This window comes from Gopherus evgoodei, chromosome 11 (assembly GCF_007399415.2).
Source record: "Gopherus evgoodei ecotype Sinaloan lineage chromosome 11, rGopEvg1_v1.p, whole genome shotgun sequence".
Taxonomy (NCBI): Eukaryota; Metazoa; Chordata; order Testudines; family Testudinidae; genus Gopherus; species Gopherus evgoodei.
The window spans coordinates 48,652,063-48,679,275 of NC_044332.1; the positions used below are offsets into that span (position 1 = coordinate 48,652,063).

Below are 27,213 nucleotides of genomic sequence, written 5' to 3' on the forward strand. Positions count from 1 at the left end.
TAGTTATGAACTAAGCATTGCACCTGTGCTCCTGTGATTCGCCTTTCCCCTAAAGCGAATAATAGTTTTAGAAAGAAAATATTCCAAAGATTACTTTGTAGATTTAAAAATTGTGCCACCAGTAATGCTACCTCCTGCCAGTTCTGCCTTGTAAGGGAGAAATGGACAAGAAAATGTGCATTTCCCTGCATGAGAGTAAAGATTAGTATTTTGGGCTGATCCCAGTGGTGTAGTTTGAAAACTAATTGTAATTTTTTTTTAAATGAAATGTTATTTGAATCTTATATTTTTCTCAGTTTTATTGCTAATAGTTGAAACTTTCAGTATTACTGGCAGCCTTTAAAAGGTAACAAAGCACATGAAAGCAGTGCTTACCAGTATAATGAAAAGAAAATCTTTTTTTAAACTGAATTTCTTCACCTTCCTAATTCAAAGAACAGCTGATGAAACCAAAGTTTCTGATTATTCTTTATGCATTAGGCTATTCATAGCAGATGACTCTATTTTCTTTAAATTGAATTTAGTCATGGTTAATTAGAATCTTAACGCTTCTTTTCCCAGAAGATATAGATTTTAATTGCTCTGAAAAAAATAAGGTTTGATTTGACAAATTCCACTTCTTTTATGTTAAGTGAGAGGTTGTTTTTTCCACAAGCTAGTGTATAAAATATATGGTTTAATAGCTTACATTGTGGTTTAGGATTTCTACAATTCAGCACTTCTCTTTTCTCCTCTAGAATCTTGTGTTGAATCTTTATTTCTGTTGATATAGATTTCATTTTGATTTTTTTCTGATTCTTGTACATGTTATCATTGTAGTTTCTTTCTTTTCATTCTGACAGTGATGCACTGTAGATGGTTTTCTTCTCATTTGGGAAAACTACTAAAAGCCGTTCTTCTGTTTCCATCCTGCCAAGTACATCAAATCATGTCACTTTCCTGTGGTTGTTTACTAATTGGCTTCTTAGAATTGAATGCACTTTATAAATAGCTCTTGCTTCTCATCATGGTAAGAATTGTGTGGTTAACCCGGAGTTGCAGGATAGAGAACTGTGTGTTTTTGTTTCTATTTAAAGTCAACCATCCTAGCTTTAACTCAGTAGTGAAAAAGGAAATACTGCAAATGAATCCCAAAAGCTACCAGAAAAACAAGCTGAAAACAGAGTTAGTAGCAACATTGTTACTGATCTGTAAAATGAAAAGTGTGCATAATTTGTTCTATACATTCTACTTTTAAGTGCTTTCTTTTCGTTATAATTAATTGATGGAGAATAAAGGTGTTATTTTCCTGGGGATTTGATAGAATAGAGTTGTTTTTCACAACTCCTTTCATATTCTAGGTTATCCCAAAGTGCTTGACAAACAAAATCTCTCTTTTATAAGGCTGTGATTTCATATAAAATTGTGGCCACTCCTTCACCTCAAGTCAGAGTTTACTATGGCCTTGTCTTTGCTGGGATGTCTTCACTGCCCGCAAATGTGGGTTTCTTAAATGATAGCTAATCTATATTAGTTATATTACTGTAAACAAAACATACCTCCCTACACCTGTTTTGACAGTGAAGACTTAATCTAGGAAAAGAGATGTGTTCTTAACATGTTAGCTAACATGAGGTTACTAAGATGAGGTAAAATTCTAGTGAAGAAAAGGCAGTTTATAACATTAACACAAATTTAGCATTTTGAGTTAAAGACCAAGGAGGAGCCTAAAATCCCTCAACCTGCCTTTTGTTTACTTGGGCTTAACTCATGTTAGCTAAGACGAGGTAAAGAACACACCTCTTTTACCTAGTGAGGATGAGGCTTCTGCAGGCATTGTGTAAGGCACTTGTCTGTGACTACCACTGAGGGAAATGCTATGGTGACCACTCCTTTATCCACATCAGTAATTGTTGTTAGCACAGTTATTGGGTTTCTGACTTGGTGCTTCCCTGATTGGATTTCTTGATATTCGGGGAGGGCAAGTCACTGTCCATTATGAATATTTCTCCCCTCCTCAATAAGTGCCCCTGCATTAGGGTTTGAGCCTTCAAAGTATGCTCTGGCCCAAATCCAGCAAATGACTTAACTACATTATTTGCTGTATCAGAGCCAGAGTACTTAACACATTGCGGGTTCGAGCCCTTGGATATTAGTAAGGCACAGAAGAGAGAGAAACAATAATGGTTAAAATAACTGGCAAATTCTTTCCTGCGCAGTATCGTCACACAACATGGGCGGTTGAGGGGGGAAGCCTCAGAGAGCCCTGTTCGGGATTTGTGATTCCCAGGGCTAGCCCTGATCCTGACCATACTTAGACCATCTAGTGGGTAGCAATGTATTGTGCCTCTGTCACAGGGCACTTAAAAGATTCTGTGCTGATGGAGGATAACTGTGGCAAAGAGGATGGAAGTAGCAAGACCCAACTGCAGCACCAAGCAGGGAATACTCATCAAAGGGGGAATTCTGTGCTGGATATTTGCAGCCCATTTGTGCCATCTAAGTGGAGTAAAGGAGCCATAAACCAAATTGAGGTTCTGGCCCATTGTCTGATTGTACCTAATAGGGGAAAAATCCTAGGCCCAAACTGCAAAGATCAGATCCTATGCAAAACTTGTCTCTAATTCTGAGATGTTTGGATCCAAGGCTTTGGGTCAGCCCATTGTACAGATAGAGGAAAGCTGCAAAGTTCAAAACTGCATCTGAGTTTACGCACAGTTCATGGATTTTTGGATCTGAGGTTTTGATTTGGACCCAGTTTTAATGAGAACTGGTCAAGAATATCTTTTCCTGTGTGGCAGATTACCCTAGAAATGCTTCTATGATTAGGATTAAATTTTGCTCTGATTTACTTCCCCCAAATAACTCTGTTGAAGTTGATTGGTCTGATTGGGTTTAATTCAGAACAGGAGTTTAGCTGCTGTGTAGGTCATGGGAATACATATTAAGGCTCCATAGGAGAAACTTTCACCTAATTTTTCCAAAATGTAAAACAGGTTGGGCAAAAGAATACATGTAATTTGGTCATCTGGGGCCACTTCTCTGATTTTTCTACATTCTCCACAGTCTTATATGTATACACAGGTACCACTCCTCATGCCTCCCTAGAGCTATACCCAGTTCTCCTGGGAAAACAGGCCAAATTTTGGAGACATGCATGCTATCCATGCATCATTAACTATCCAGTTAAAGTGCCATTTTTAATTAATATCACATGAAAGTCCGAATTAAAAAAGGCTTGCATAAGGGCAGGAGAAAACCCTTCGGCTCGGTGCCATTTAAAAGTTATAAACATATGCTTCAAATTTCCTTCTCTTGAATTTTTGGATTTTCAAATGTAGGTTTTTACTCCCAAAACCCATTGCATACAGATTGGTTTTGAAATGTCAAGATTTATGACAAATTATGTGTGAAAGATTTATGCAAGATTAAAATTAATGAAAAAGCGAGACATAATCTTAACTGAGGCACAAAGTTTTAGATGATTAAAATAACACAAACCAAGAAAATAGTTGCCAAGGAGACATGTATTTTCACAGTCAGTAAAGGAGCATGACCTTTTTTTAGATTTCTCAACCATCCACACTGGACTGCATTCAGGTCCTTCAGTAAACAAATTAACTAGTTAAAGGCAGAGTTCCATCCTCAGATATAGCTCCCACTTACATTGTTGAAGTTACGTATTCAAACACTAGTGATGAATTTGGCCCATTATTTTTTTAATGTACAGAATAGCAGTTAGATACAATATTTAAAATAAATTTGCTACCTAGCCCTCAGTTAGTGCTGATCACTTCTTAGTATTTAGGAGCAATTTTATCATACTGTTACAACTGCCTCACACACTACTCAGCAGTGGAATGCAATGATTGGGATTGTATTTTAAACAGGCAAACTTCTTTCATGTGCAGTTTTAATTGTCTCTTATCTGTAATGACTAGAACAGCTTTTCTGAAACTGGTACTGGTTTTGCTGTCAGGTTCATGGGTTTATTTATCAGAATATGAACACATAACTAAACTGATTACAGCTACGAAAATATGTGAAGTACTCTTGAATTTTACATAGTGTACATGAGGTTTTAAAGTTTGAGAACTGCTGACCTGGAGAGAACATGCATACAACCACGTTTAAAGGCGCTCTCGCTTCATCCGACACAAGAAAGAAACAACCTTTATTATCCATTTTGATCAACCCACCTTCAAGTAGTCAATAATTTGAGTAGTAGGAAGAAGGAAAAACAAGAACTAAAGAAAACAAGACTGGCAACTGTGAATGTACAAAGTATCTTTTGCAAAACAAAAAACAACTCCACAGTTTTGTATTGCCAGGTTTGTCACAAAATTATATCATCACAGTAAATTGACAGTAGAATCTGTTTCTGGACCTCTAACTTCTATATAAATCACCTTTTTCAAATACAGCAGAACCCTGCTAATTTGTACTAATAACTGGTAGGCCCGTTGTGAATTACTGAATTTTGTGAATAAGCACACTAGAAAAAATGCAAAATTTGTTTAATGTTTTTACTTCTTTGTATTCTCTGTACGTTTAATTTGAAAATCAAAATTTCTATCCTTAAGGACCATGTTCTTCATGGTCCCCTTGTTATATGGTATCCTTCTTAGTAGATATTTTACTTAGATTATCATAGAAGTGTAGAACTGAAAGGGACCTCAAATGGCCATCTGGTCCAGTGCCCTAATCTCTCTGTATGAGAGAGTTTAGCCTGACCATTCTAGAAAATGCATTACCAAAGGTGCTTTAGTCATTTATTTGATGAGTGTATTTTAGATTTAATTATGATTATACCTCATAGTATTTATCTTATAACAATATAATTTGTTAGTATATATGTAGCATATATTGTAAAAGCTACTAAGTCTTAGAAAAGGAATCTAGCAAACAGCATTCTACACTTAAGTCTTTGCTGCAAAATTGGAACTGAAATTGTTTTTAGTGTATGAATTACAAATTTGGGTCTACTCTAAATGAAATAATATATATATTTTTTCTGTAGGGCTGTTAAATACTTTGTAAATAAATCAGGCCAAATACACATCGAAGCCACTCTTTTTTTGTTGTCATAACACTACGAAACAGACTTTTTAAAAAAAATTTTAAATAATTGACCAGATGCTTTCCTGCACTGTAGCTCCACTCAGCATGGGAGGTGGAGAGGGGAGAAGTTATACTGTCTTGTATGGCTGGTGGTAAGTCTTTAGCTTTGACTGCTATCTCATTTTTAGTGTCACAACTGCTCAGTTTTAGATTTCTTCCACCTATACTATTCATGAAACAACATTTGAATGTGATATCTGCTATACAATGTAACTGGATTGCAAAATCATACCACTAATTTGTGTAAGTATTTTATCAACACTTTAAAAAGGTATTAGGAATGTGGAAGCTAATTTTCAAATTGAAATGTTAGAATTGTAACCTAGCGTACTGGTCTGTCACATTCTTTTCAGTGCTTCTGATCCCCTTTAAAATGTTTTCATTTTATTAGGTGGAGAACAAGGATCTAGATACTTCCGAATGGCATCTTGTGGTCAGGATAACCAGATCAAGCTTTGGCTTATTTCACTTGCTGATCTCTTAGGTATGTATAGCAATACTTTTCTTTTTTACTCAAAATTAATAACTATTTAGTTACAATTTAGTGCTAATAAGCTAATATCTATCAAGGTTATAGATGCAAAGTTAGACTAATCACATGCTTTTAAAGTGAAGCTGCTTAAGTGCTTTGCTAGAGTGGAATCAGAGGGCTCAGCACTGTGCAGGATCAAGCTTTGCTTAACTTCTTTATTAAAGTTTTTAACTGGCGTACAGTAATCAGTTACAGTATGTTACAAATCCACAGAATAGTTTTTACATTATTATGTTGCACATTTTATTATACAAGAGTATTTTTTATTTGTTGGAAGCTATCAATAATTTGTTTGAGTGTAGAAATGTTGAAAGGTGCTCGGTTGACATGCCTGGAGACCAGAGTCCTCTCTTTATCCCTCCCAAAGAAGTACAGTGCAGATGGTGATGGTATTAAAATTACCCCAGTCCTGAGCTAAAGTTGACCATAACTAGGAGTGACTCATTTGTCCATTAAATCTGTGACATCTGCTAAAACTGCAACAAATATTTCTGCTATGGGGAGTGGCTTTGTGATTTAGGTACTAGTCCAGTAGAAGTGGGACTGAAAGCTTCAAAACCATTTTCAATAAAGGGGGGAAAAAGACCTTCCTCTTCTTTTCTTTGTGTGTTCTGTACATATGTGGACTGTATATATGTGTAGGTATTTAACTGTATAGGAATATAATTATATATTCCATACAAAAACCTATTTTAAAAGAATGTTAAGATTTCAAAGTGAAGCAGCAGAAGTGAGGAAATACTAAAGTTAAGGTTGCCGATGCAATCCTAATTACCCCCTTCTGTGCATGCATTATGGTATGAGGCCAGATCCATGAGCCTGCTTTGGTGGCACAAAACAGCCACAAAGCCAGTTTATCCAGGAATTTTAAGCAGAGTAGAGCCATAATACTTGCTTCTGTGTCAACTCTTCTTGCACACTATGGCACAAGGGCCCTGGCCAAAGAACAGAGGGTGTGGTCGGAGGGTGTCCCTGTGCCCCACTAATCACTGCTGTCTTTTATGCTGTTGACATCTGGCCTCACTTGATTACACTATATCAAGCTCCCAAATTTTCAGTCCTTTGAAAGTAATAAATCAAAACATTGATTGGTTAACAAGTTTAGAAAAATCATGTTCTGCTTTTTGCTAATTGTATTTATAGGTTGTGAATTAAAATATGAATGCACATTGAATGGACACTCTGCCCCAGTCCTGGCTTGTGCATTTTCCTATGATGGGCAGATGCTAGTCTCAGGGTAAGCAGTTTCACTTTATTTTAGTTGTTTAAATTTTACAGAAGATGGCTGTGCTTAGGTAAACATTTATCTCCCCCTTCTGACGTGGAAATAGAGTTGGTTTTGTTTTTGAGCACTGAAGTTAATTCTCAGTTACTTGAAAAATTACTAAGGAATAGGATGAGAGTGTTGGAGTGGGGAGAACTCAGTTTCAGCTTTGGTGTATGAAAAGCTTTTCTGGACACTTATCTACATTTTTACATGAAGATAATATAAACAGTGGCCTAGAAATTTAAAAAAAAATCACTGTTTTAAAATATTGACTTTGTAAAATTTATATACCTACACATGCACACACAGTTTGAAAGGGATGTATGTATTTTAATATTGTTCTAGAATCTGTTGGAATAAGATGTGTAACATTTAACTTCCCAAAGGAATTCACTCTCTCTTTGGGGTGGAGGGGGGACACATGCAAAGTGTTTATTTCTGGTGCCAGATTTATGTACTTTTCCAAAAATGTATCCCTAATATTTATGGGCACATCACAAAAACTCTAATTTTTTATATATGTATAAAACTTGTAGATACATGTACAAATCCACAGTTTGTATGTACAAATGCTAGTGTTCCATGCAAAAATACATTTTTTAAAATTGCAAATAGATGTGCTTATAAATATTTCAGGCAGACATTTTTGTATGCCTTAAAGACTGATTTTTCAACCTGAAATTATCACACACACATTGACAGTGGAATAGAGGGGAAAGTCAGAAGACAGACTAAAACATAGGAATTGATATGATTTAAAAAAAAAATCTTGTAATTTTTTTGGGCCAGGTTTTGGGCCAGTTGCATGACGTTTGAGGGTCTGATTCGTGATTTTTGATCTCTTGAGGTTGGCATCCAGTCTGTACTCCATACATATTTCAGGAAGAACTGTAGTTGCTAAAAATAAACATGTAACTCTTTGTATTTGGATTATCTTATTAAAAATAATGATATTTTAACTATGAAGTATTTTACATTCTGTATTGAGCCACTACCTCTAGTCTGCTTTGCAGATATTCAAGGTCCAAATTGAAGCAGAAATACTTGGAGGATAGGAGCATAGGTGCTGGAACTAAGGATGCTGGGAGTGCTTCTGCACCTCCTGACTTGAGGCTGTTTCCATTATATACATCGTATATCCATCACAGTTTGGTTCAGTGGCTCTCAGCACCCCCACTACAAAAATTGTTCCAGTACTCCTGCATAGGAGCGCCCACTCAGTCAGTTTTCACAGTGTCCACACATGGTTGAGCCCACTGTTGCAGCTATTCCCTGTACTGGAGCATTGAGGAGACAAATGTGAATGAGCCGCTGGTGTGGTGATAACATGGCCAGTGGATTTATGTACTACACAGATGCACTGCCTCAAAAACCTATTGGAATTAGAGGAGCTGTGGGCTTCAGCCACTACTCTTCCTGCTAGGCTATACTTCAGGCTGCTGTATAGATGTTCAGGCCCTACCTCTAGATTTCAGTGAAGAGGATTGCTATGTCAAAATTTTTGTTCCACAAGGAAAGTCTAAACAAACAAGATTTGTCCCATAGTTTTTAATTATAACAGTTTGTTTTCTCATCTCTTTCCATGCCATCATTTAATTTAATGTCTTTTTTTTAAAAGATCTGTGGACAAATCCATCATGATACATGACACTGTAAGTATTGCGTAATTCAAGATTGTTTTACTGAATATTTTTTTAGTTTGTATCCTTTCACCTGAAATGTTATCTTCTCAAGATAGAAGAGTAGCAAATATGACCTGAAATCTTTAGTGTGTATTTTTTTGGAGTAGGAGTAAGGAAGGAGTTCGTCCATATCAAAGTACAGAGACACTCTCTCACCACCTTTTTCTACACTTAATTCTTTTCTTATCTTGGTACTGTACAACAGAATCATGCTGCTGTATACGTATGTGCACCTCTACCCCGATATAATGTGACCCAATATAACACGAGTGTGGATATAATGCAGTGAAGCAGTGCTCCAGGGGAGTGGGGCTGCGCATTCCAGTGGATCAAAGCAAGTTCAATATAACACGGTTTCACCTATAACGCGGTAAGATGTTTAGGCTCCCGAGGACAGCGTTGTATCGGAGTAGAGGTCACAGAACTGGGAGATGTTGAGTTCAGGTTCTTAGACAGACTTCCTATGTGATGGTTGAAAAATCACTGTGCCTCTGGGGCTGGATCATGACAGGCCTTCTCTGGGCACTGACTGCTGCTGAAATACTTTTTGGACTCTATGCTTACTGTGACAGCAGCCTAAAGGTGATGAGGAAGGCATCTCCAGTCTCCCAGCAAATCAGAGTCAGAGGGTGTGTCCAACCAGTCATATAGCCTGTATAAAATTGAGCCATACTTGGTTTAGCGAAGAGAAGAGCTCTTGGCATTTGCTTCATGAGACCTCTGCAAGGAGATGTCCCAACTGACCATGGCCTCATTGGATAAATTGTGGTAACCAGGCTGGGATGGATTGTATTTTCTTTTTCTTCATCAGTGTCAATATTGATTTGTAGTGAGGTTTAAAAACATTCATTGCTTTCTTTAAGTTACACTTTATATATATATTTTTTAAAAAGCATGATTGCTGACTACTTCAAGAAATAAATTATTTGTTCCACTGTTCTGTTTAGTCCTATAATGTTAATTGGGAGATAATTCTCAGCTAAATTGTGAGATCTGAATAAAGGTCAATACCAGTGGCACAACCATGAGACTATTTTGCTGCTTTCATGTTCTCAGAATCTTCTGAGTTTATGGAAACATAGTAAAGAAGCATATGGAAAAACAGCCCCTCAATCTTCTGCATCCAAATATGAGACAATAACAAAATGAGGGATACAAAAAATAGTAATGCATGAAGTTTAATACTGAACATGACAGGGGAAAAATTATTTGACAGAACATTTTTTGTAACCTTTGGTTCTTGTTTAAACATTATGGGAAATAATTCTGATGTACTTTATAGTAATAACAGTGAAAGAACAATAGGTCTGGATCAGATGGAGATAAATTTCAGTCTAACATAAGGGGCATATCCCTTATGAGGGACAGTTCAGAGGTATATGAGGAAAAACAGAAAAGTTGACAGGTCAGTTAGAATAACTTGTTGTTTTTTTAATTCTGACAATGTCTGTCAAAGGAATCATGTGCTACACTAAAGAGAAATTCTTAAACATTATTTAAAGGATTGGAATTGTTAAGATTTGTTTTTGTGAACGGCAGCATCTAGTGGCCACATATGCAAACAACACTTGCGTAATCCTTGTGATGTTACAGGGTCCTGTGTTTTTATTTAAAGATCGCACCTGAATTCTATTTGAGATTCAGTTACCAGTTCACTCTGATACGTTCTTAATTCTAGTATTTTGGAAGAAATTTTTTTTTATCCAGATGAGTAATCAGCCATATGGAATTTTGGAACTGTCAGTTGAATATATTATATTTCTGTCAGCCAGGTACATTGAGGGACAGCTGTGTGGTCTGTTGGACTGAACATGGGGCTGCAAGTCAGGAGATTTGAGTTTTATTGTCAGGTCTGATGCTGACTTGCTATGTGACTTTTGGCACATTATTTACCCTCTTTGTGCCTCAGTTACACCATCTTCAGAATTGAAATCATTATGCTTCCTGACCTTTGTAAAGTGCTTTGAATTAAAAATTGCAATATAAATAATAATGATTAACTGTGATTATTATTTCTGTTTGGCCTAACAAATGCAATACTTTTTGTTGGCAGAAAACTGGGAGCATCCTGCACACTTTAACTCAGCATACCAGGTGTGAAATCAGCATAATCCTATATTAACCAAGGAAGTATTTAATGTGTGATTTTAAATTTCAATTATTAAATTGCTTTTGTTTCTAGATATGTTACAACTTGTGCCTTTGCACCAGATATTCCATTACTTGCAACAGGTTCAATGGATAAAACTGTGAATATCTGGCAGTTTGATCCAAAGCAACATTTTGCAGGTAAGTGCATGCATTTTTTTTAACCCACTCTTTTTGTACTTCCAGTATAATATAGTTGTAAACCTATTGAGAGAGGCTATACAGACTGCTTTACCCTAGTATGTGCTCATTGTGTAATATTAAATAATATAGGCCCAACATTTGACCTTCCTTAAAATTGTTATTTACTATTGGGAAATGTCCCGTATGTTGGAAAAGAAAGAAGGAAAAAAAATCTTTTAAATGTACCACCTTTAACGAAATTTTACACCTAAACAAAAGGAGTGTGTTCTCTTGCATCCCTTTTTCTTACTCTCTGGGCAGCACTTAACTGACAAATAATATTCCCAGAGCAGCACAGACTTTGCCAATGATACTTGTACACAAATAATACGAGAAACAGAAAATACAAGTTAATTGCAAGCATAGTTGTCAATAGGAACAAAAAATTATTTGCTAATTAGTATAGACAAAAATAAGTCAGGAAATAAACATTCTAGCTCATAAAAGCTATGTTACAAAAGTATACCAAGAGCAACTTTCAGTGCACAAAAGCAGTTCTGTTTTTTCTTATTTCTTATCTGAAATTTCCCTTCTCTACTTGTTTCCCAAGGAAGTGGCCTGGAAGATGAACCTAAGATGTCTATTGAGAACTGGTCAGAGGAAGAGGTCTCAGTTTGGCTTTGTGCACAAGGTTTAAAAGACCTTGTTGGGATTTTCAAGATGAATAACATTGATGGCAAAGAGTTGCTGAGTCTTACAAAACACAGTCTGTCTAACGACTTAAAAATTGGTAAGAATGTAAAGGCAAGTAAAATTGTAACCTTTGATAGGAATTTAGGAACTTTTAGGGTGGAAGAAGGTCAGAAATTCCATGTAGGTATACTCTCTCTGTCGTCAGACGCTCCTGGTGTGGTGCTCTGTTCTAGTCAACGTTGATATCAATCGGCTGCTTGTGTGTGTTCCTTCTGTGTGCTGCCCCAGCTCTGTGAAGATAGCTGACCCAGCAGACCCCGAGAGAACCCCCAATGACCACAGACTCTAGTAAGGTACGAAGGCACCCGGGCCAGGTTTACTGTCGAAGAGAAGCACAGTCTCCAGCTCCCAGGCATAGAAGTCCAAGTTGCTGCCAGCTAGTACTTATGTGCTCCCTGACAATGGACCAGCTCAGTTAGTGGCGGGACTTTCCACTGCCCTCTAGGCCAGACAAAGAAACCGCCACGGGGATGCATTCTTATAGACAGGTACAAACAAGTTACACATCACTCCTGACATTGAGGTGCAACACTTCTACGTAGCAAGGTGCAACCCTACTACATAGCAAGGCGCCGCCTCTCACCTTGTACATGTTGGTTCAAACAAAACAACTCTATCCATCATATTACCCTTTTGGCCCTGTCATTGGGATGGGACAGCCTGTTCCTTGTTATCCATGTGGAATGTACAAGTATGCAAATGTTCTGATATCTGGTGTCTAGTACCTTTTAGGTATGTCTCTTTTTGCAGCATCAGCCCTTTCCTTGCCAGCTTCTGTGAGCAGGGCCTGCCTCTGGCTCACAGCTCAACTTTGCTTTATGTTAGCAAAGTCTTGACCATTACTTTAGTTCAGGCCTTAGGCCTCATACCGGGCCTCTGATACCAAGGTTTATATCTCAGGCCCTCCTCTTACTACACTCTCCTTTAAGTTTACAGTTATTCTTCTTCGAGTGATTGCTCATATCCATTCCAGTTAGGTGTACGCGCCGCGCGTGCACATTCGTCGGAAAACTTTTACCCTAGCAACTCAGTAGGTCGGCAGGTCGCCCCCTAGAGTGGCGCCACCATGGCGCTCCATATATACTCCTGCCGGCCCACCCGCTCCTCAGTTCCTTCTTACCGCCCGTGTCGGTCGTTGGAACAGTGGAGCGCGGCTTAGCTGACCTCCACTTCCCTAGCTACTCGTTTTCTCGTATATAATTATGCAGTTATAACCCTTTTATATATATATTTGTATGGTTATACGTGTTTTCTTTGCTAACATGGTTAGTTTAGTTAGCGGGGTTCAGGAAGTAGCCCCTTCCATGAGCCCAGTGCCGGAGCCATGCATGGCTCACCGGGTTTTAAAAGGGGCCCGGCCTGCCAGAAGCCGCGGCCGAAGAGAGATCTACATGACTCCTGTTTGAAGTGCCTCAGGGAATCACACTTGACAGATAAGTGCCCCATTTGCAAGGCTTTTAAGCCGAGAACAAAAAGGTGCGGGACTTTCACTTACCCCTCCACCTTGGGCGCCGAGCGATGTTCAAGCGGCGGGCAGAAGCGTCTCCTCGGCACCAGACCCCGCCGGTACTACCAAGGCCTTTCGGCACCGACCGTCGCCGGCACCGATGTCAACTCGGCACCGCTCCCTTCTTCCGAGGTCGAGAGAGCCTACGATTCCTGCTGGTGCCTGGCGGCTCCCCGGCACGCGCCGTGGTTGAGCCCCCTGCTCCCGCTGCTTCCGTGCCACCTGCATCGCAGCCAGAGAGCTCGCCTAAGTTGCGTTACCCGGCACCGACACCTGCAGAGGCACCGATGACTTCGGCACCGTCGATTCCAGTCCCCCAGGACCACTGAATCCGGTGCCTGGCAGCTCCCCGGCTCGCGCCGTGGTAGAGCTTACTGCTCCTGCTGCTTCTGTGCCAACTGCACCACAGCTAGAGAGCTCGTCTAAGATGGTTCGCCCGGCACCGACGACGTCGGCACCGTCGATCCCGGTCCCACGAGGGCCGTAGAATCCGGTGCCTGACGGCTCCCCGGCGCGCGCCGTGGTTGAGCTACTGCTCCTGCTGCTTCCGTGCCAGCGGCACCGCAGCCAGAGAGCTCGTCTACGTCAGATCGCCCGGCGCCGACACCTGCTACGGCACCGATGACGTCGACACCGTCGATCCCGGTCCCACAAGGGCCGTAGAATCCGGTGCCTGACGGCTCCCCGGCACGCGCCGTGGTTGAGCGTATTGCTCCTGCTGCTTCCGTGCCAGCGGCACCGCAGCCAGAGGGCTCGTCTAAGTCGGATCGCCCGGCACCGGCACCTGCTGCGGCACCGATGACGTCGGCACCGTCGATCCCGGTCCCACAAGGGCCGTAGAATCCGGTGCCTGACGGCTCCCCGGCACGCGCCGTGGTTGAGCTACTGCTCCTGCTGCTTCCGTGCCAACGGCACCGCAGCCAGAGAGCTCGTCTACGTCGGATCGCCCGGCACCGACACCTGCTGCGGCACCGATGACGTCGGCACCGTCGATCCCCGGTCCCGCAAGGGCCGTAGAATCCGGTGCCTGACGGCTCCCCGGCACGCGCCGTGGTCGAGCTAATGCTCCGGCTGCTTCCGTGCCAACGGCACCGCAGCCAGAGGGCTAGTCTAAGTCGGATCGCCCGGCACCGACACCTGCTGCGGCACCGATGACGTCGGCACCGTCGATCCCGGTCCCGCAAGGGCCGTAGAATCCGGTGCCTGACGGCTCCCCGGCACGCGCCGTGGTTGAGCTCCTGCTCCGGCTGCTTCCATGCCAACGGCACCGCAGCCAGAGGGCTAGTCTAAGTCAGATTGCCCGGCACCGACGCCTCTGAGGCACCGACAACATCGGCACCGTCGATTCCAGTCCCACAAGGGCTATCGAATCCGGTGCCCGATGGCTCCCCGGCACGCGCCGTGGTTGAGCGTATTACTCCCGCTGCTTCAGTGCTGACGGCACCGCAGCCAGACAGCTTATCTAACTCGGATCGCCCGGCACCGACACCTACCGAAGCTCTGATGACCTCGGTACCGTGGATCCCGGTCCCACGAGGGCCGTCGAATCCGGTGCCTGACAGCTCCCCAGTACGCACTGTGGTTGAGCCTGCTGTTCCCTTCACGCCGGAGATGTTACCAACGGCGAGGGCTCTCAGTGCCATGACAGAGTCAGTGCTGCCTGACCCGGGCACCGCCGGTACGGGTAATACAGTCTCTTCAGGGGACTGTCCCCTGTCAGCACAGCAGAGCGGCACCGTTCATGATCACGGTCCCGCAGACACTCCAAGTCCTGTCGGCACGCCGGACACCACTGGCAGTCCCGGTGCTGTTTTCCTCGGTACTGGTCACACTCGCTGCACCGGTCGGTATCCCGTTCGCCGACCCGCTATCGGCACCGTTCCGACCTCTGGCACCGGGGCAGGTACCTTGACTCCTGTAGTCCTTCTCCGAGCCTCGAGATCTCGGTCGACCTCCCGACACCGTTCTGGTTGCGGGTCTGGATCTCGTTCCAGGTACCGATATGCCTCCGCTCTATAGCCGACAGTCAATACTCCCGGTTTACGGCCATAGTCGCCGCCTACCGTCGCTGATGTCGGATATGCGTTTTTCCGTATCTGGACGATTCGCTTATCCGCGGAGACTCTGAGACACAAACCACTCAGCGCGTGGGCATCGCCACGGTCTTATTCACAGGTCAAGGCCTGCTGTTTATTATAGAGCAATCCACTCTGGTCCCCACGCAGAGGTTGGGCTCCCTAGGGGCTATCCTGGTCTCCTACCTAGCCGGAGCCTGCTTATCGCAACTGAGATTTTAGGCGATGGCAACAATCATCTGAGGTCTGAAGGCTTTCCCAACGACCTCAGCTTGTTCTTGTCTCAGTCTCCTGGGTCCATGGTTGCCCGCAAGTTTGTAACCAAACACGCCAAGCTCCGCCTCCGTCCTCTCCAAGTCCGGCTCACTGCCCCTGACGGCGGACGCCTCATCTCTCTGCTCGAGTGCTCATGGTCACCTCTGAGCTTAAGGCCTTTGGTCTTCAAGGGAGCTGGCATTCCTCATCAATGCCCCAAAAAATGAGAGTAGTCCGCCTGGCATGCCAGGGGTTCCAGCGGCAGCTGCGAGGCCGTTGTATCTCGGTGTTTACAGCCAACACAACGACCAGGTGCTTCATAAGTATTCAGGGGGGACATAGTCCTCCCCCCCCTTTTTTGTCAGGAGGCCATCCATTTCCGGGTCTTTTGCATGGCCCACTCGATGGAGCTGGCGACGTCCTTTCTCCCAGGCGTTTGGAACGTCCTAACTCTTTGCCTCAGCAGGTCTTTCCTGCCTTACGAGTGATCACTCTGCCCCATGTGAGGCGTCCCGCTTTCCGGAAGTGGAGATGTTTCCTCACACAGACCTGTTCGCTCACCGCGAGAGCAGGAAATGCCAGGTGTTCTGCTCCTTCCAAGATCTCTCCTCGGAATCGATCTTGGACGCATTCCTGATGCCATGGAAAGGCCAACTGCATTATGCCTTCCCACTGTTCCCACTGGTTCATTAGGTCCTGCTCAAACTCCGCAGGGGCAGAGCGTGCATCATCATGATCACTCCAGAATGGTCCAGGCAGCACTGACATACCACGTTACTCGGCCTGTCAGCCCAGACCTCATCACTCAGGGCAACGACAGGCTTCGTCACTCGGACCTGCAGCCTCTTCACCTCACGGTGGCTGCCGCGTTCCTGAGTCGGGGTGACAGGCAGCCTTCCACCTGGTCGACGTACCGGGCCAGGTGGAAGCGTTTCTTTTACAGCTGCAATTCGCTCGATCTTGCTCCTGCTGAGGTCTCGATCCCCTCTATTTGGCCTGCCTCTGGCCTTCAGCGGCAGGACCTGGCGGTATCAGCGCTGAGGATACACTCAGCAGCCATCTCTACCTTCCAGCAGGCTGAGATGGACGTTCAGTGTTCTCGCGCTCTATGGGTTCGAGGTCCCTCAAGGGCTTGGAGCGATTGCACCCTCGGGTGCGCCGCCCAGCCCCGACCTGGGACCTCAACCTAGTCTTGGCCAGACGGGTCTCTGAGATCAGAGCTCTTACGGGGGTTCCGCCGTACACTAGGTTTCACAATGACAAGGTGCAGTTATGACCGCACCCGGCTTTCCTCCCTAAGGTGGTTTTGGCTTTTCATGTTACCCACAGTTCAACGCAATGGGCACAACCGTTGCACTCCTTGGACATCTGTGGAGTGCTCGCATTATATTGTGCTGACAGAACCATTTCCTAAGGTGCCCCAGCTCTATCCCGGTAGCGGGCCAAAGGGAGGGCTTGCTTGTTCTCCTCTCAGAGGATCTCATCTGGGGTGATGGCGGACATCCCCACTTGTTATGATTTGGCTCATATTTCCCCAAGCCTCATCAACGTGCATTCTACCAGGGCTCAGGCTTCATCTGCCGCCTTGCTGGCTCGTGTTTCTACCCACGAGATCTGTCGCGAAGCTCCATTGGTCCTCGGTCCATACCTTTGCTTCGCAGTATGCCCTGGTTCAGCAGTCAAGAGAGGCTGTAGCCTCTGGCTCAGCAGTTTTATTCTGCCACATTTCACTCCGACCCCCCAGGCTTGGGATTCACCTAACTGGAATGGATATGAGCAATCACTCGAAGAAGAAAAGACGGTTACTCACCTTTGTAACTGTTGTTCTTCGAGATGTGTTGCTCATATCCATTCCACACCCGCCCTCCTTCCCCACTGTCGGAGTAGCCGGCAAGAAGGAACTGAGGAGCGGGTGGGCCGGCAGGAGTATATATGGAGCGCCATGGTGGCGCCACTCTAGGGGGCGACCTGCCGGCCCACTGAGTTGCTAGGGTAAAAGTTTTCCGACGAATGTGCACGCGCGGCGCGTACACCTAACTGGAATGGATATGAGCAACACATCTCGAAGAACAACAGTTACAAAGGTGAGTAACCATCTTTTCTGCCACTTTATTTTTTTTTCCTGTTAAATATAGTACATGGCCAAATACTATTGATACTCTGTTCATCCAAAATACTTGTTTTTTTTGAAGTTTTCCCATCCCTAAAGACAAGAAATGTACAACAATCATGCATTTTCAGGTAATGGACTAAGTTTCCTGTTCCATAATTTTCAGCTCTGATATCTATGAGGTGGAAGAAAGTAATTTCAGTTTCCTTACACACATACATGTTGTGATAAATGAAGGCGGTGGTGGGTAGCTCCCTTTGATGGACACCCAGCCGGCCAGTTAGCTGTAAAATCCCTTGTGGTAGCTGTTCTCTACTCTGCAAAGGGTTAAAAAGTCTCCCACATTTAAAAAAAAAAAAAAATTAAAAATGGGCACCTAACCAAAAGAGCCAGTGGGAAGGCTAGAACTTTTTTAAATTAGGAAAGAAACTTTCTCTTTGTCTGTTGTTCTCCAGAGAAGGCCTTACAAAGCAGCAATGCTATATGCAGGAATGCTGTGTAAGACTTGAACCAGGTATAAAAAATAATCTTCCATACCTAGAAGAAATCATTGAACAGGGCATGTTTAAATAAACGTGATTAGGTTTATTTCTTTATTTTGGCGTGTGGATCTCCTCTGGGCTAACCCCAGATGCTTTTGTTTTGCTTGTCACCTTTAAGCTGAATCTCAAGAGAAATATCTTGATGCTTAATTTTTGTAATTGTTTCTTTTTGTTTTTAATATATTTTACCTTTTTTAAGAACAGGATTGAATTTTTGGTGTCCTAAGAGGTTTGTGCATGTTGTTTTATTAGCTGGTAGCAACAACTAATTTCCTTTGACCTGGTCTACACTATTCTGTTATTTCAGAATTAGCCAAATTAATTAAAAAAAAAAAACCAAAAAACTATTCCGCCCATGTGACCAAACTGTTTTTTTTCAATTTAAAGAGCTCTTTAATCTAATTTCTGTACTCCAGCTCCGCAAGTGGAGTCGTGCTTAAATCGAGATCTCAATCCCAGGTTAAAGGTATTGTGGATGCAATTTGATATTATTGACCTCTGGGAGCTATCCCAGAATACTCCCTTGTGACCGCTCTGGACAACACTCTCAACTCCAATGCACTAGCCAGGTGGGCAGGAAAAGCCGCGGGAACTTTTGAATTTCATTTCCCGTTTGGTCACCATCAGCATAGGTGACCATCAGCACAGTCCACTATCACAGGAGATCACACAGTCCCGGATCCGCAGACGAGCTCCAGCATGGTCCGAACAGGAGGTACTGGATCTCATCACATGTTGGGGAGACGAGTCTGCTATGGCAGAACTACATTCCAAAAAAAGGAGCGCAAATACATACACTAAAGTCTCCAGGGCCATGGATGGAAAGAGACTACTCCAGGGACACACAGCACTGTCATACAAAAATCATGAAGCTCAGGCAAGCATACCAAAAAGCCAGGGAGGCGAGTGGGCGCTCTGGGTCACAGCCCCATACATTCCGCTTCTGCCGTGAGCTGCATGCAATTATGGGGGGTGACGCCACCACTACCCCACCACTGTCCGTGGACACCTGCCATGGGGGAGTTGCACAGAGCGAGGATGAAGAGGAGGAGGAGTACAGTGCAAAAGTGGCAAGTGGGGAATCTGTTTTCCCTCCTAGCCAGGAACTATTCTTAATGCTGGAGCCAATAGCCTCCCCAAGGAGGGCTTCTGGACCACGACCCTGGAGAAGGTACTTCTGGTGAGTGAAAGCCTGATCGGAGCCATAGGTGGAGGGCGGGGTGGGGGGGAACCCAGCTGTGCTGGGCTGGTCCCATTTAGTTTAAAGGGCTTGTCCCTGTTCAGAGCCTCATCGGAGCCACGCAGTGGGTGCGGGGGGTGGGGTGTGTATTGTGTAAAGCAATTGTCCGAGAGCATCCACAGGCCCTCCTTTTATGTGGCAAACCCACCAGGTATTGCTTGCTATGGGAAAGGGGGCCCAGCGGTTTGAAAGTATTGAAATGAATGTAGAAGAAGCAGAACCCTACATGCCCCTAGGCTCCCTGCAAGCTGAATTGTATTCCCTGGCTGTGTGTGATGGCTTCCTCACACCAAAGTGTCCCCTTTGTTCTCCGAAATGTATTTTTTAAAATACTACCCTCCCTTTTTCTCTTCCCGCAGGTGCAAATGTTTCAAAGCGGCCCCTATCTACTCCATCCCAGAGCCTGGTCCAGATTAGAAGGTGGAAAAAATGAACTTGGGACATGTTTGCTGAGCTCATACAGTCCTCCAGCACTGATAAGGCCCAGCTGAATGCATGGAGGCAAACAATTGTGGAGTCCCATAAAGGATTACAGGAACATGAAGAGAGGAGGGATGCGCGCGATGAGAGCAGGCAGGACACTATGTTCAAGCTCATGGGGGAGCAAACTGACATGCTTTACTGTATGGTGGATCTAATGCGGGAAAGACAGCAAGACCACAGTCTGCCTCTGCAGCCCCTGTGTAACCCCCCTCCCGCCTCCCCAAGTTTCACAGCCTCCTCACCCAAATGCCCAAGAACAGGCGGGGAGAGGCTACAGGTACCAACACACTTAAGCTCAGAGGATCGCCCAAGCAGCAGAAAGTTGGCATATGCGAACTTTTGATTTGGTTTCTGGACTTGTCCTTCCCTCCTCCTCCACCTCCCTAACCCAGTACCCCTCCCCCTCGGTCTACCTTCAGATTTCTCTCAATGTTTGTGCAACAAATAATAAAGAACATGTATTTAAACAATTTTTGACTTTATTGCCTTTCATGTATATAGAGAGGGCAGGTAACTTCAAGAGAAACAAACACAACTGTCATACCGTACCTTGGCCAGTCATGAAACTGGCTTTCAGAGCTGCTTTGATGTGCAGCATGCCCTGCTGCGCTGTTCTAATGGCCATGTTGTCTGGCTGTGCAAAATTGGCTGCCAGGCGAGTTGCCTCAACCTCCCACCCCACCATAAATGTCTCCCCCTTACTCTCACAGATATTGTGGAGCACACAACAAGCAGTAATTACAATTGGAATATTGATTGTGCTGAGATCTAACCGAGTCAGTAAACTGCGCCAGCACGCTTTCAAACGTTCAAAAGCACATTCTACTACCATTCTGCTCTTGCTCAGCCTATAGTTGAACTGTTCCTTACTATTGTCCAGGGTGCCTGTGTACGGCTTCATGAGCCATGGCATTAAGGGGTAGGCTGGGTCCCCAAGGATAACTATAGGCATTTCAAAGTCCCCAACAGTAATTTTCTAGTCTGGGAAATAAGTCCCTTCCTGCAGCTGTTCAAACAGACCAGAGTTCCTGAAGATGCGACCGTCATGCACCGTTCCCGGCCATCCCACGTTAATGTCGGTGAAACGTCCCTTGTGATCCACCAGTGCTTGCAGCACCATGGAAAAGTACCCCTTGTGGTGTGTGTGCTGGGGCCAAGATAGGGATGTGTTTCGTCTATCGCCCCGCCACAGTTAGGGAAACCCAGCGCATTAAAGCCATCCACAATGGTCTGCACATTTCCCAAAGTCACTACCCTTGATAGGTCAATGATTGCATTTGCTACTTGCGGCACAGCAGTCCCCACAGTAGATTTGCCCACTCCAAACTGATCGGTAGCTGTCGAGCATTGCAAGCTTCCACAGTGCTATGGCCACTCGCTTCTCAACTGTGAGGGCTGCTCTCATTTTGGTGTCTTTGCATTTCAGGGCGGGGACAGCAAGTCACAAAGTTCCATGAAAGTGGCCCTGTGCATACAAAAGTTTCGCAGCCACTGGGACTCATCCCAGACCTGCAACGCTATGTGGTCCCACCAGTCTGTGCCTGTTTCCCAGGCCCAGAATCGGCGTTCCACGGCATGACCCTGGTCCAATGCCACCATGATCTCCCAGTCGCCACATGCCGTGCTTCTAGGAACATCTGTGTCCATGTCTTCATCAGTATAGTAATTGCACAGTCGTCGCTTCCTCGCCCAGTTTTGCAGGTATTGCATGTACTGCAGCATAATGTGTGAGGTATTTACAATGGTCAAAACTGCAGCGGAAACCTGAGCAGGCTTTATGATTGCCACGCTATGGCATCTGCACAAGTAATCCTGGAAAAAGGGCGTGAAACGTAGGAGGCCTGTTCGGTTCAAGATGGCCGATAAAAGGTGGTAAATGGTTGCCTTCTGTAGCTTTCTCAGAGTCAGGACGCTCGCTAGAGCTGCAAGAGCAGGGAGAGCAGAGTTTGCGGCAGAAGCGTGAGCAGAGTTTGCGGCAGAAACTGTGCGGCTCAGGTCACGATGGCTGAAATCGGGGAATTGTTGCCATCTGTAGCTTCCATGGGAGCCCAAGACCTACAACATAGAAAAAGCAGCGGAAGCTGTGCGGCTGAGGTCACGATGACCGAATAACAGCGGGGAATTGTTGCCTTCCGTAGCTTGCATGCGAGCCCAGGACAGACAACATGGAAAAATTAGCTAGCGATGCAAGAACGAGAGAGCAGAGTTTGCGGTGGAAGCTGTGCTGCTCGATTCACAGTAGCCAAAAAAAGGCGGGAAATGGTTAGGTAAAAGAGTAGATAGAAAGACGAGAGGACATGCGAGATGGATTCATAGTACCAGGAAACCAGTGATTGCACTGTCTGCTGGCAGTATGGTGTGTGCCGTAGCTTTCATGGAGGGAGGAGCAAGTGACAGCACACACCCAGAAACACCTGCGAGAATGTTTTTGCCCCATGATGCACTGGGAGCTTAACCCACAATTCCAGTGGGCGGCGGGGACTGCAGGAACTGTGGGACAGCTTCCTACAGTGCACCACTCTGACATTTGAGGCCAGCCTCGGTACTGTGGATGCACTCCACTGAATTCATGAGCTTTAGTGGGGGGGGCCACAACACTGAATGTATAAAATCGCTTCTGAAAATTCAAATAGAATAAGTTCGAATTAATTTCGTACTGTAGACGTACCTTTTGTTTTCTTCTTCAGCTCTTCCACAGAGTGGGGATGAAAGGGCTTGAGGGTACCTCATAGGGAGGAATTCCCAAATGCTCCTTCCTGAGTCCAAGGGGGTATTTTGCATTTGCGTGGTGGCAGCATTTACCAAGCCAAGGTCAGAGAAAAGCTGTAACCTTGGGAGTTTAATACAAGCCTGGATTGGCCAGTATTAATTTTTAAAATCCTTGCAGGGATTTTGTACTCAGAGACAGAGTGGTGATTCAGCCTTGACATGTACACACTGTAGTCAGTGATTCTGGCTAATATAAGCAGTGAACTGTTTTTTTGTTGTTTTCCTGTCAGTCTAGGGAATCTGTGTGTGATTCATGTAGAGGTGTTTGAGACATGTAGAGGCCAGCAACCCTGGATTTAGTTGTGATTTTTTTGGGGTGAAAAATACTGTATTTGAAAGAAATGTAAATAAAAATGTGCTTTTTGCTAGATTTTTTCCCTTAGCCATAGATGTTACATTAGTTTTTAAAGTTTGTTAGTAGCGATTAGAAGAAGCTTCCTTGGTACAAGTACTTTTTACAGCTGTTAATCAGAAGGATACATGGTATACAGTCCTACAGATTTATGCCAATAAAGTTGGGAACTATATTGCAGAAGTCTGCCCAGAGGAAGAACCATAGTATCAGTCCTGGGCTGTGGATGTCTGGCGTGCCTGGTCAGCTGCTGAGTTGTAACTGGGGGCAATAGCAGGGCAAGCAAGGTCAGAAAGCCGGGAAGTCAGGATTGGGGACTAGCAGGTCAGAGTTGAGCCAGGTCAGGATACCAGGAAGTCAGGGTTGAGTGCCAGGTGACAGACAACAATCCAATAGCGAAGTCAAGGACTGATCAGGGTCAGAGGCCAAAGTCTAGGGTCTGTCGCAAACAGCATCTGTCGCAGAAATAAGCAGGTAGGTAGCCTTGTTGTTGCTCAGACAGCTCCCCCTCATGGCTTCCTAATTTATATATTGGTATGGGCGAGTCAATGAGCTGGGAGTGGCCTTGCTTTGCAGGGTACTCCTATGTACACCTACCTCTAATGGCAACACGGAGGCGTCACAGCCCAGAACCCCTATGGTCTCCAATTGTAGCCCTGCAAGTTCTTACATACATATACTGATTGTGAAATGCCCCAGGGTACAGTTTGGACTGTTGAATCATTGTGCCCCCTTAACTCTCCAGTCTGGTGTGTCCTATGCCCCGCTTTGCAGTGTGAGCTGCCACCTGGCCCACTCACCGCTGCCTCTAACATGCAAGGCTCACCCAGACAACTAACAGAGCGCTATGGCCACTCTTGAATTACATATTAGGCGCTACCTGCATATTCCTCAGCCCCAGCCTTGCCCGGCACCCCAGAAATGTGCGTCTTACGCTGCTCAAGGCCTCGTTGATCAGAGTAAGCTCATTAATTCGTTATTCCGTCAAAGGATATGAATATGCACCAGTCTTTATAACCAGACTAGATTCCCAAACTTAAGTCAAAAACACGCTGGCTTAGAGAAAACATTAAAATAAGAATATTAACACAGAAAAAATATTTTTAAGTGGTATAGAATTGGTTATAAAAGGAAATAAAAGGTAAAATCGCAATCTAATTCCTCAACTTTATCAAGCTAAGTCAAGTGTGAAGTAACAAGATTTCTTCTTCGAGTGATTGCTCATATCCATTCCAGTTAGGTGTGTGCGCGCCGCGTGCACGTTCATCGGAGAAACTTTTACCCTAGCAACCCAGAGGGGTCGGCTGGGCGCCCCCTGGAGTGGCGCCGCTATGGCGCCCAATGTATATCCCAGCCGACCCAGCCACCCTTCAGTTCCTTCTTACCGCCCGTGTCGGTCGTTGGAACTGTGGAGCGCAGCTTCGCTGACCTCCACACTCCCTAGCAACTCTTTTCGCCTCGTTGTATATAGTAGTTAATCGTTGTAAATTATTAGTCAATTAGTTAGTGTTAGTAGTGTAGTTATTAGTCGTAGTTGGAGGGGATCGGGGACCCCCCCCCCGCACCGAGAGCCAGGGCTCATGCCCGGCTCATTGGGTTTCAAGCAGTGCTCGGCTTGTCACAAGCCAATGCCAGTTGGAGACCCCCATGACTCTTGCTTGAAGTGCCTCGGGGAGTCGCACTTATCGGCTAAGTGCTCAATCTGCAAGTCTTTCAAGCCGAGAACCAAGAAGGAGCGAGACATTAGATTAAGACAGCTCCTTATGGAAGCAGCCCTGACACCTCCACCCTCGGCACCGAGCACAAGTCAGCCGGTAAGCAAGGGCACCGCCATGGAATCGAGCGCTGCCAACAAGGACTCACGGCACCGGCCTCCGCCGACGCCGAAACCGGCTTTGAGCCGCTCCCTCTCCCCGAGGTCGAAGACAGCGAAGGCGCAAACCATCCCGACAACAGCTGCCTCGCAGCCAGAGCCTGCGCCAAAGACGGACCGCCCGGCACCAATACCTGCCGCGGCACTGTCTAAGCCGGTACCGTTGACTCCGACCCCACGAGGGCCATCGAGTCCGGCACCTGACGGCTCCCCGGTGCCCATCGCGGTAGAGCCTGCTTCACCATCTACCCCGGAAACGTTTGCCGCAGCGAGGGACCTGATTGAGATCACCGATGCACCACTGCCCTTACCACCGGTGCGGGTACTACACTCAATGGGCAAACCGACCCTGACCAGACGAGCTTCGGTCAGCGTAGCAGACCGGCACTGCTCCAGATCGCGGTCCCGCGGACGCTCTACATCGAGGCGTCGCTCATACTCTCGACGCCGATCTCGGTCTCGGCACCGGTCAGACTCCCGGCACCGATCACCTCAGCACCGCTCATGCTCCCAGCACCGGTCGGGCTCCAGGCACCGGTCGACGTCTCAAGCGTCAACCTGGTACTCGTGGTACCGCTCTAGCTCGCGGCACCGCGGTGGGTGCCGCATCTCCAGGAGCAGATCAAGACAGAGGGACTCGAGATCTCGGTCGACCTCCCGGCACCGAGCTGGTCGCAGGTCCCGGTCTCGCTCCCGACATCGTCACCAATACCGGCACCGGTCACCACAACCCAGAGGTGTAAGGTCTGTCGGTACCTCAGCGCCAACTTTCGCCGCTCCACCTTGGCCATCTAGAGGCACGTCGGCATCCTCCCAGGCGGGTAGCTACTACGAATGGGACCAGGATCCCGAAGTACCGCTGGGAGTGTTTCAGGACCCCCGCCCACAGGACGTGGGTGTCCAACAGTGGGGTTTTTGGACACCCTGGGCTTATCAGACCCAGGGTGGCCCCGTGCCCCAGACCCGTTCTACCGCCTCAGAACATCGGGTACCAGAGGCCACGGTCTCCCGCCCCCTCGTGGTTGAGTCGGATAAACAGCCGCCACCGGATTCCCTGGGCCGACTCGAGCAGGAACCAGTCCAGGAACAGGAGACCGCACAGGATGCCCTCATCCCCGGAGTATCCTCCTCCTCCTCCTCGCCAGATAAGGCCGTGGCTGGGTCTTCGGCATCAGGACTCCCGCCAATAGACCTCAGGGCCCACCAGGACCTCCTCCGTAGAGTGGCCCTTAATATCAACCTACCTGTGGAGGAAGTCCCAGAGGTTGAGGACCCGGTAGTGAGCATCCTCTCTGCGGATGCACCTACCCGAGTAGCCCTCCCATTCATAAAAACTATCCAGTCCACCGCCGATAACCTGTGGCAGTCCCCAGCCTCCATCCCGCCGACAGCTAAGGGAGTGGAAAGGAAGTACATGGTACCCTCTCGGGGGTACGAGTACCTATATGTCCACCCCCCTCCTTCCTCCCTAGTTGTCCAGTCTGTCAACGACAGGGAACAGCAGGGCCAACAGGCTCCGGCCCCCAAAGCCAAGGAAGCTAGGCGAATGGACCTCATGGGTCGCAAGGTGTATTCAGCTGGGGCCTTGCAACTCCGTGTGGCCAACCAACAGGCCCTACTGGGCCGTTATAACTATAATATCTGGGCGGAGGTGGGTAAGTTCTCCGAGCTTCTACCCCAGGACTCACGCCCGGATTTTAATGCGTTCCTGGAGGAGGGTAAAAAGGTGGCCAGGACCTCTCTACAGGCTTCCCTCGACGCGGCTGACTCAGCGGCCAGAACCTTGGCCTCAGGAATCACCATGAGGCGCATTTCCTGGCTTCAGGCCTCCACCCTACCCCCAGAACTCCAATATACCGTCCAGGATTTACCCTTTGACGGGAAAGGTTTGTTCTCGGACAAAACGGACTCCAGATTGCAAAACCTGAAGGACAATCAAGTCATCATACGCTCGCTGGGGATGCATACACCCTCCACCCAGCACAGACCCTTCAGGCCCCAACCACGACGCCCATAGTTCCCACCCCGCCAGAGGCAGGACTTCAGTAGACGGCATGGCCGGGGGGGCCGCAGATGCCAATCCAGCTCCCAGGGAGGCCAAAACCAAGGGCCCTCCAAGGCACCACCGGGCTCCAAGTCCGGCTTTTGAAGATGCGCCCGGGGACGGCGTACCAGACGCAAGACAGGATCCTTCCCCTACCTTCTCCAACCGCCTCTCCCACTTCCTCCCGGCGTGGTCCCGGGTAACTTCAGACCGTTGGGTGCTACGCACAGTGAAGCATGGATACCACCTGCAATTTGCTTCCTCACCCCCTTCCCGCCCCCCTTCCCAGTCCCTCTTCAGGGACCCCTCTCACGAGCAAACCCTTCTGCAGGAGGTTCGTTCTCTCCGCGCAGCAGGA

The 27,213-nt window shown here is 46.1% G+C and overlaps 1 protein-coding gene across 10 annotated transcripts in view; it reads left to right on the plus strand.

Annotated features, from left to right (window-relative positions):
* The window catches only part of WDSUB1 (WD repeat, sterile alpha motif and U-box domain containing 1), a 67,848-nt gene that overhangs the window by 19,071 nt on the left and 21,564 nt on the right, over positions 1 to 27,213 (plus strand). For 7 of the 10 annotated variants that reach the window (XM_030579284.1, XM_030579281.1, XM_030579283.1 and 4 more), the window contains 6 exons: positions 5,492 to 5,584; positions 6,776 to 6,869; positions 8,518 to 8,551; positions 10,635 to 10,675; positions 10,764 to 10,870; positions 11,463 to 11,642. In XM_030579284.1, the coding sequence (XP_030435144.1) occupies positions 5,492 to 5,584; positions 6,776 to 6,869; positions 8,518 to 8,551; positions 10,635 to 10,675; positions 10,764 to 10,870; positions 11,463 to 11,642 (549 nt within the window). Of the gene's footprint in view, positions 1 to 5,491; positions 5,585 to 6,775; positions 6,870 to 8,517; positions 8,552 to 10,634; positions 10,676 to 10,763; positions 10,871 to 11,462; positions 11,643 to 11,750; positions 12,055 to 18,481; positions 18,624 to 19,693; positions 20,288 to 27,213 lie in introns of those variants that run through there. The other 3 variants (XM_030579285.1, XM_030579288.1, XM_030579289.1) reach the window with 3 other exon arrangements.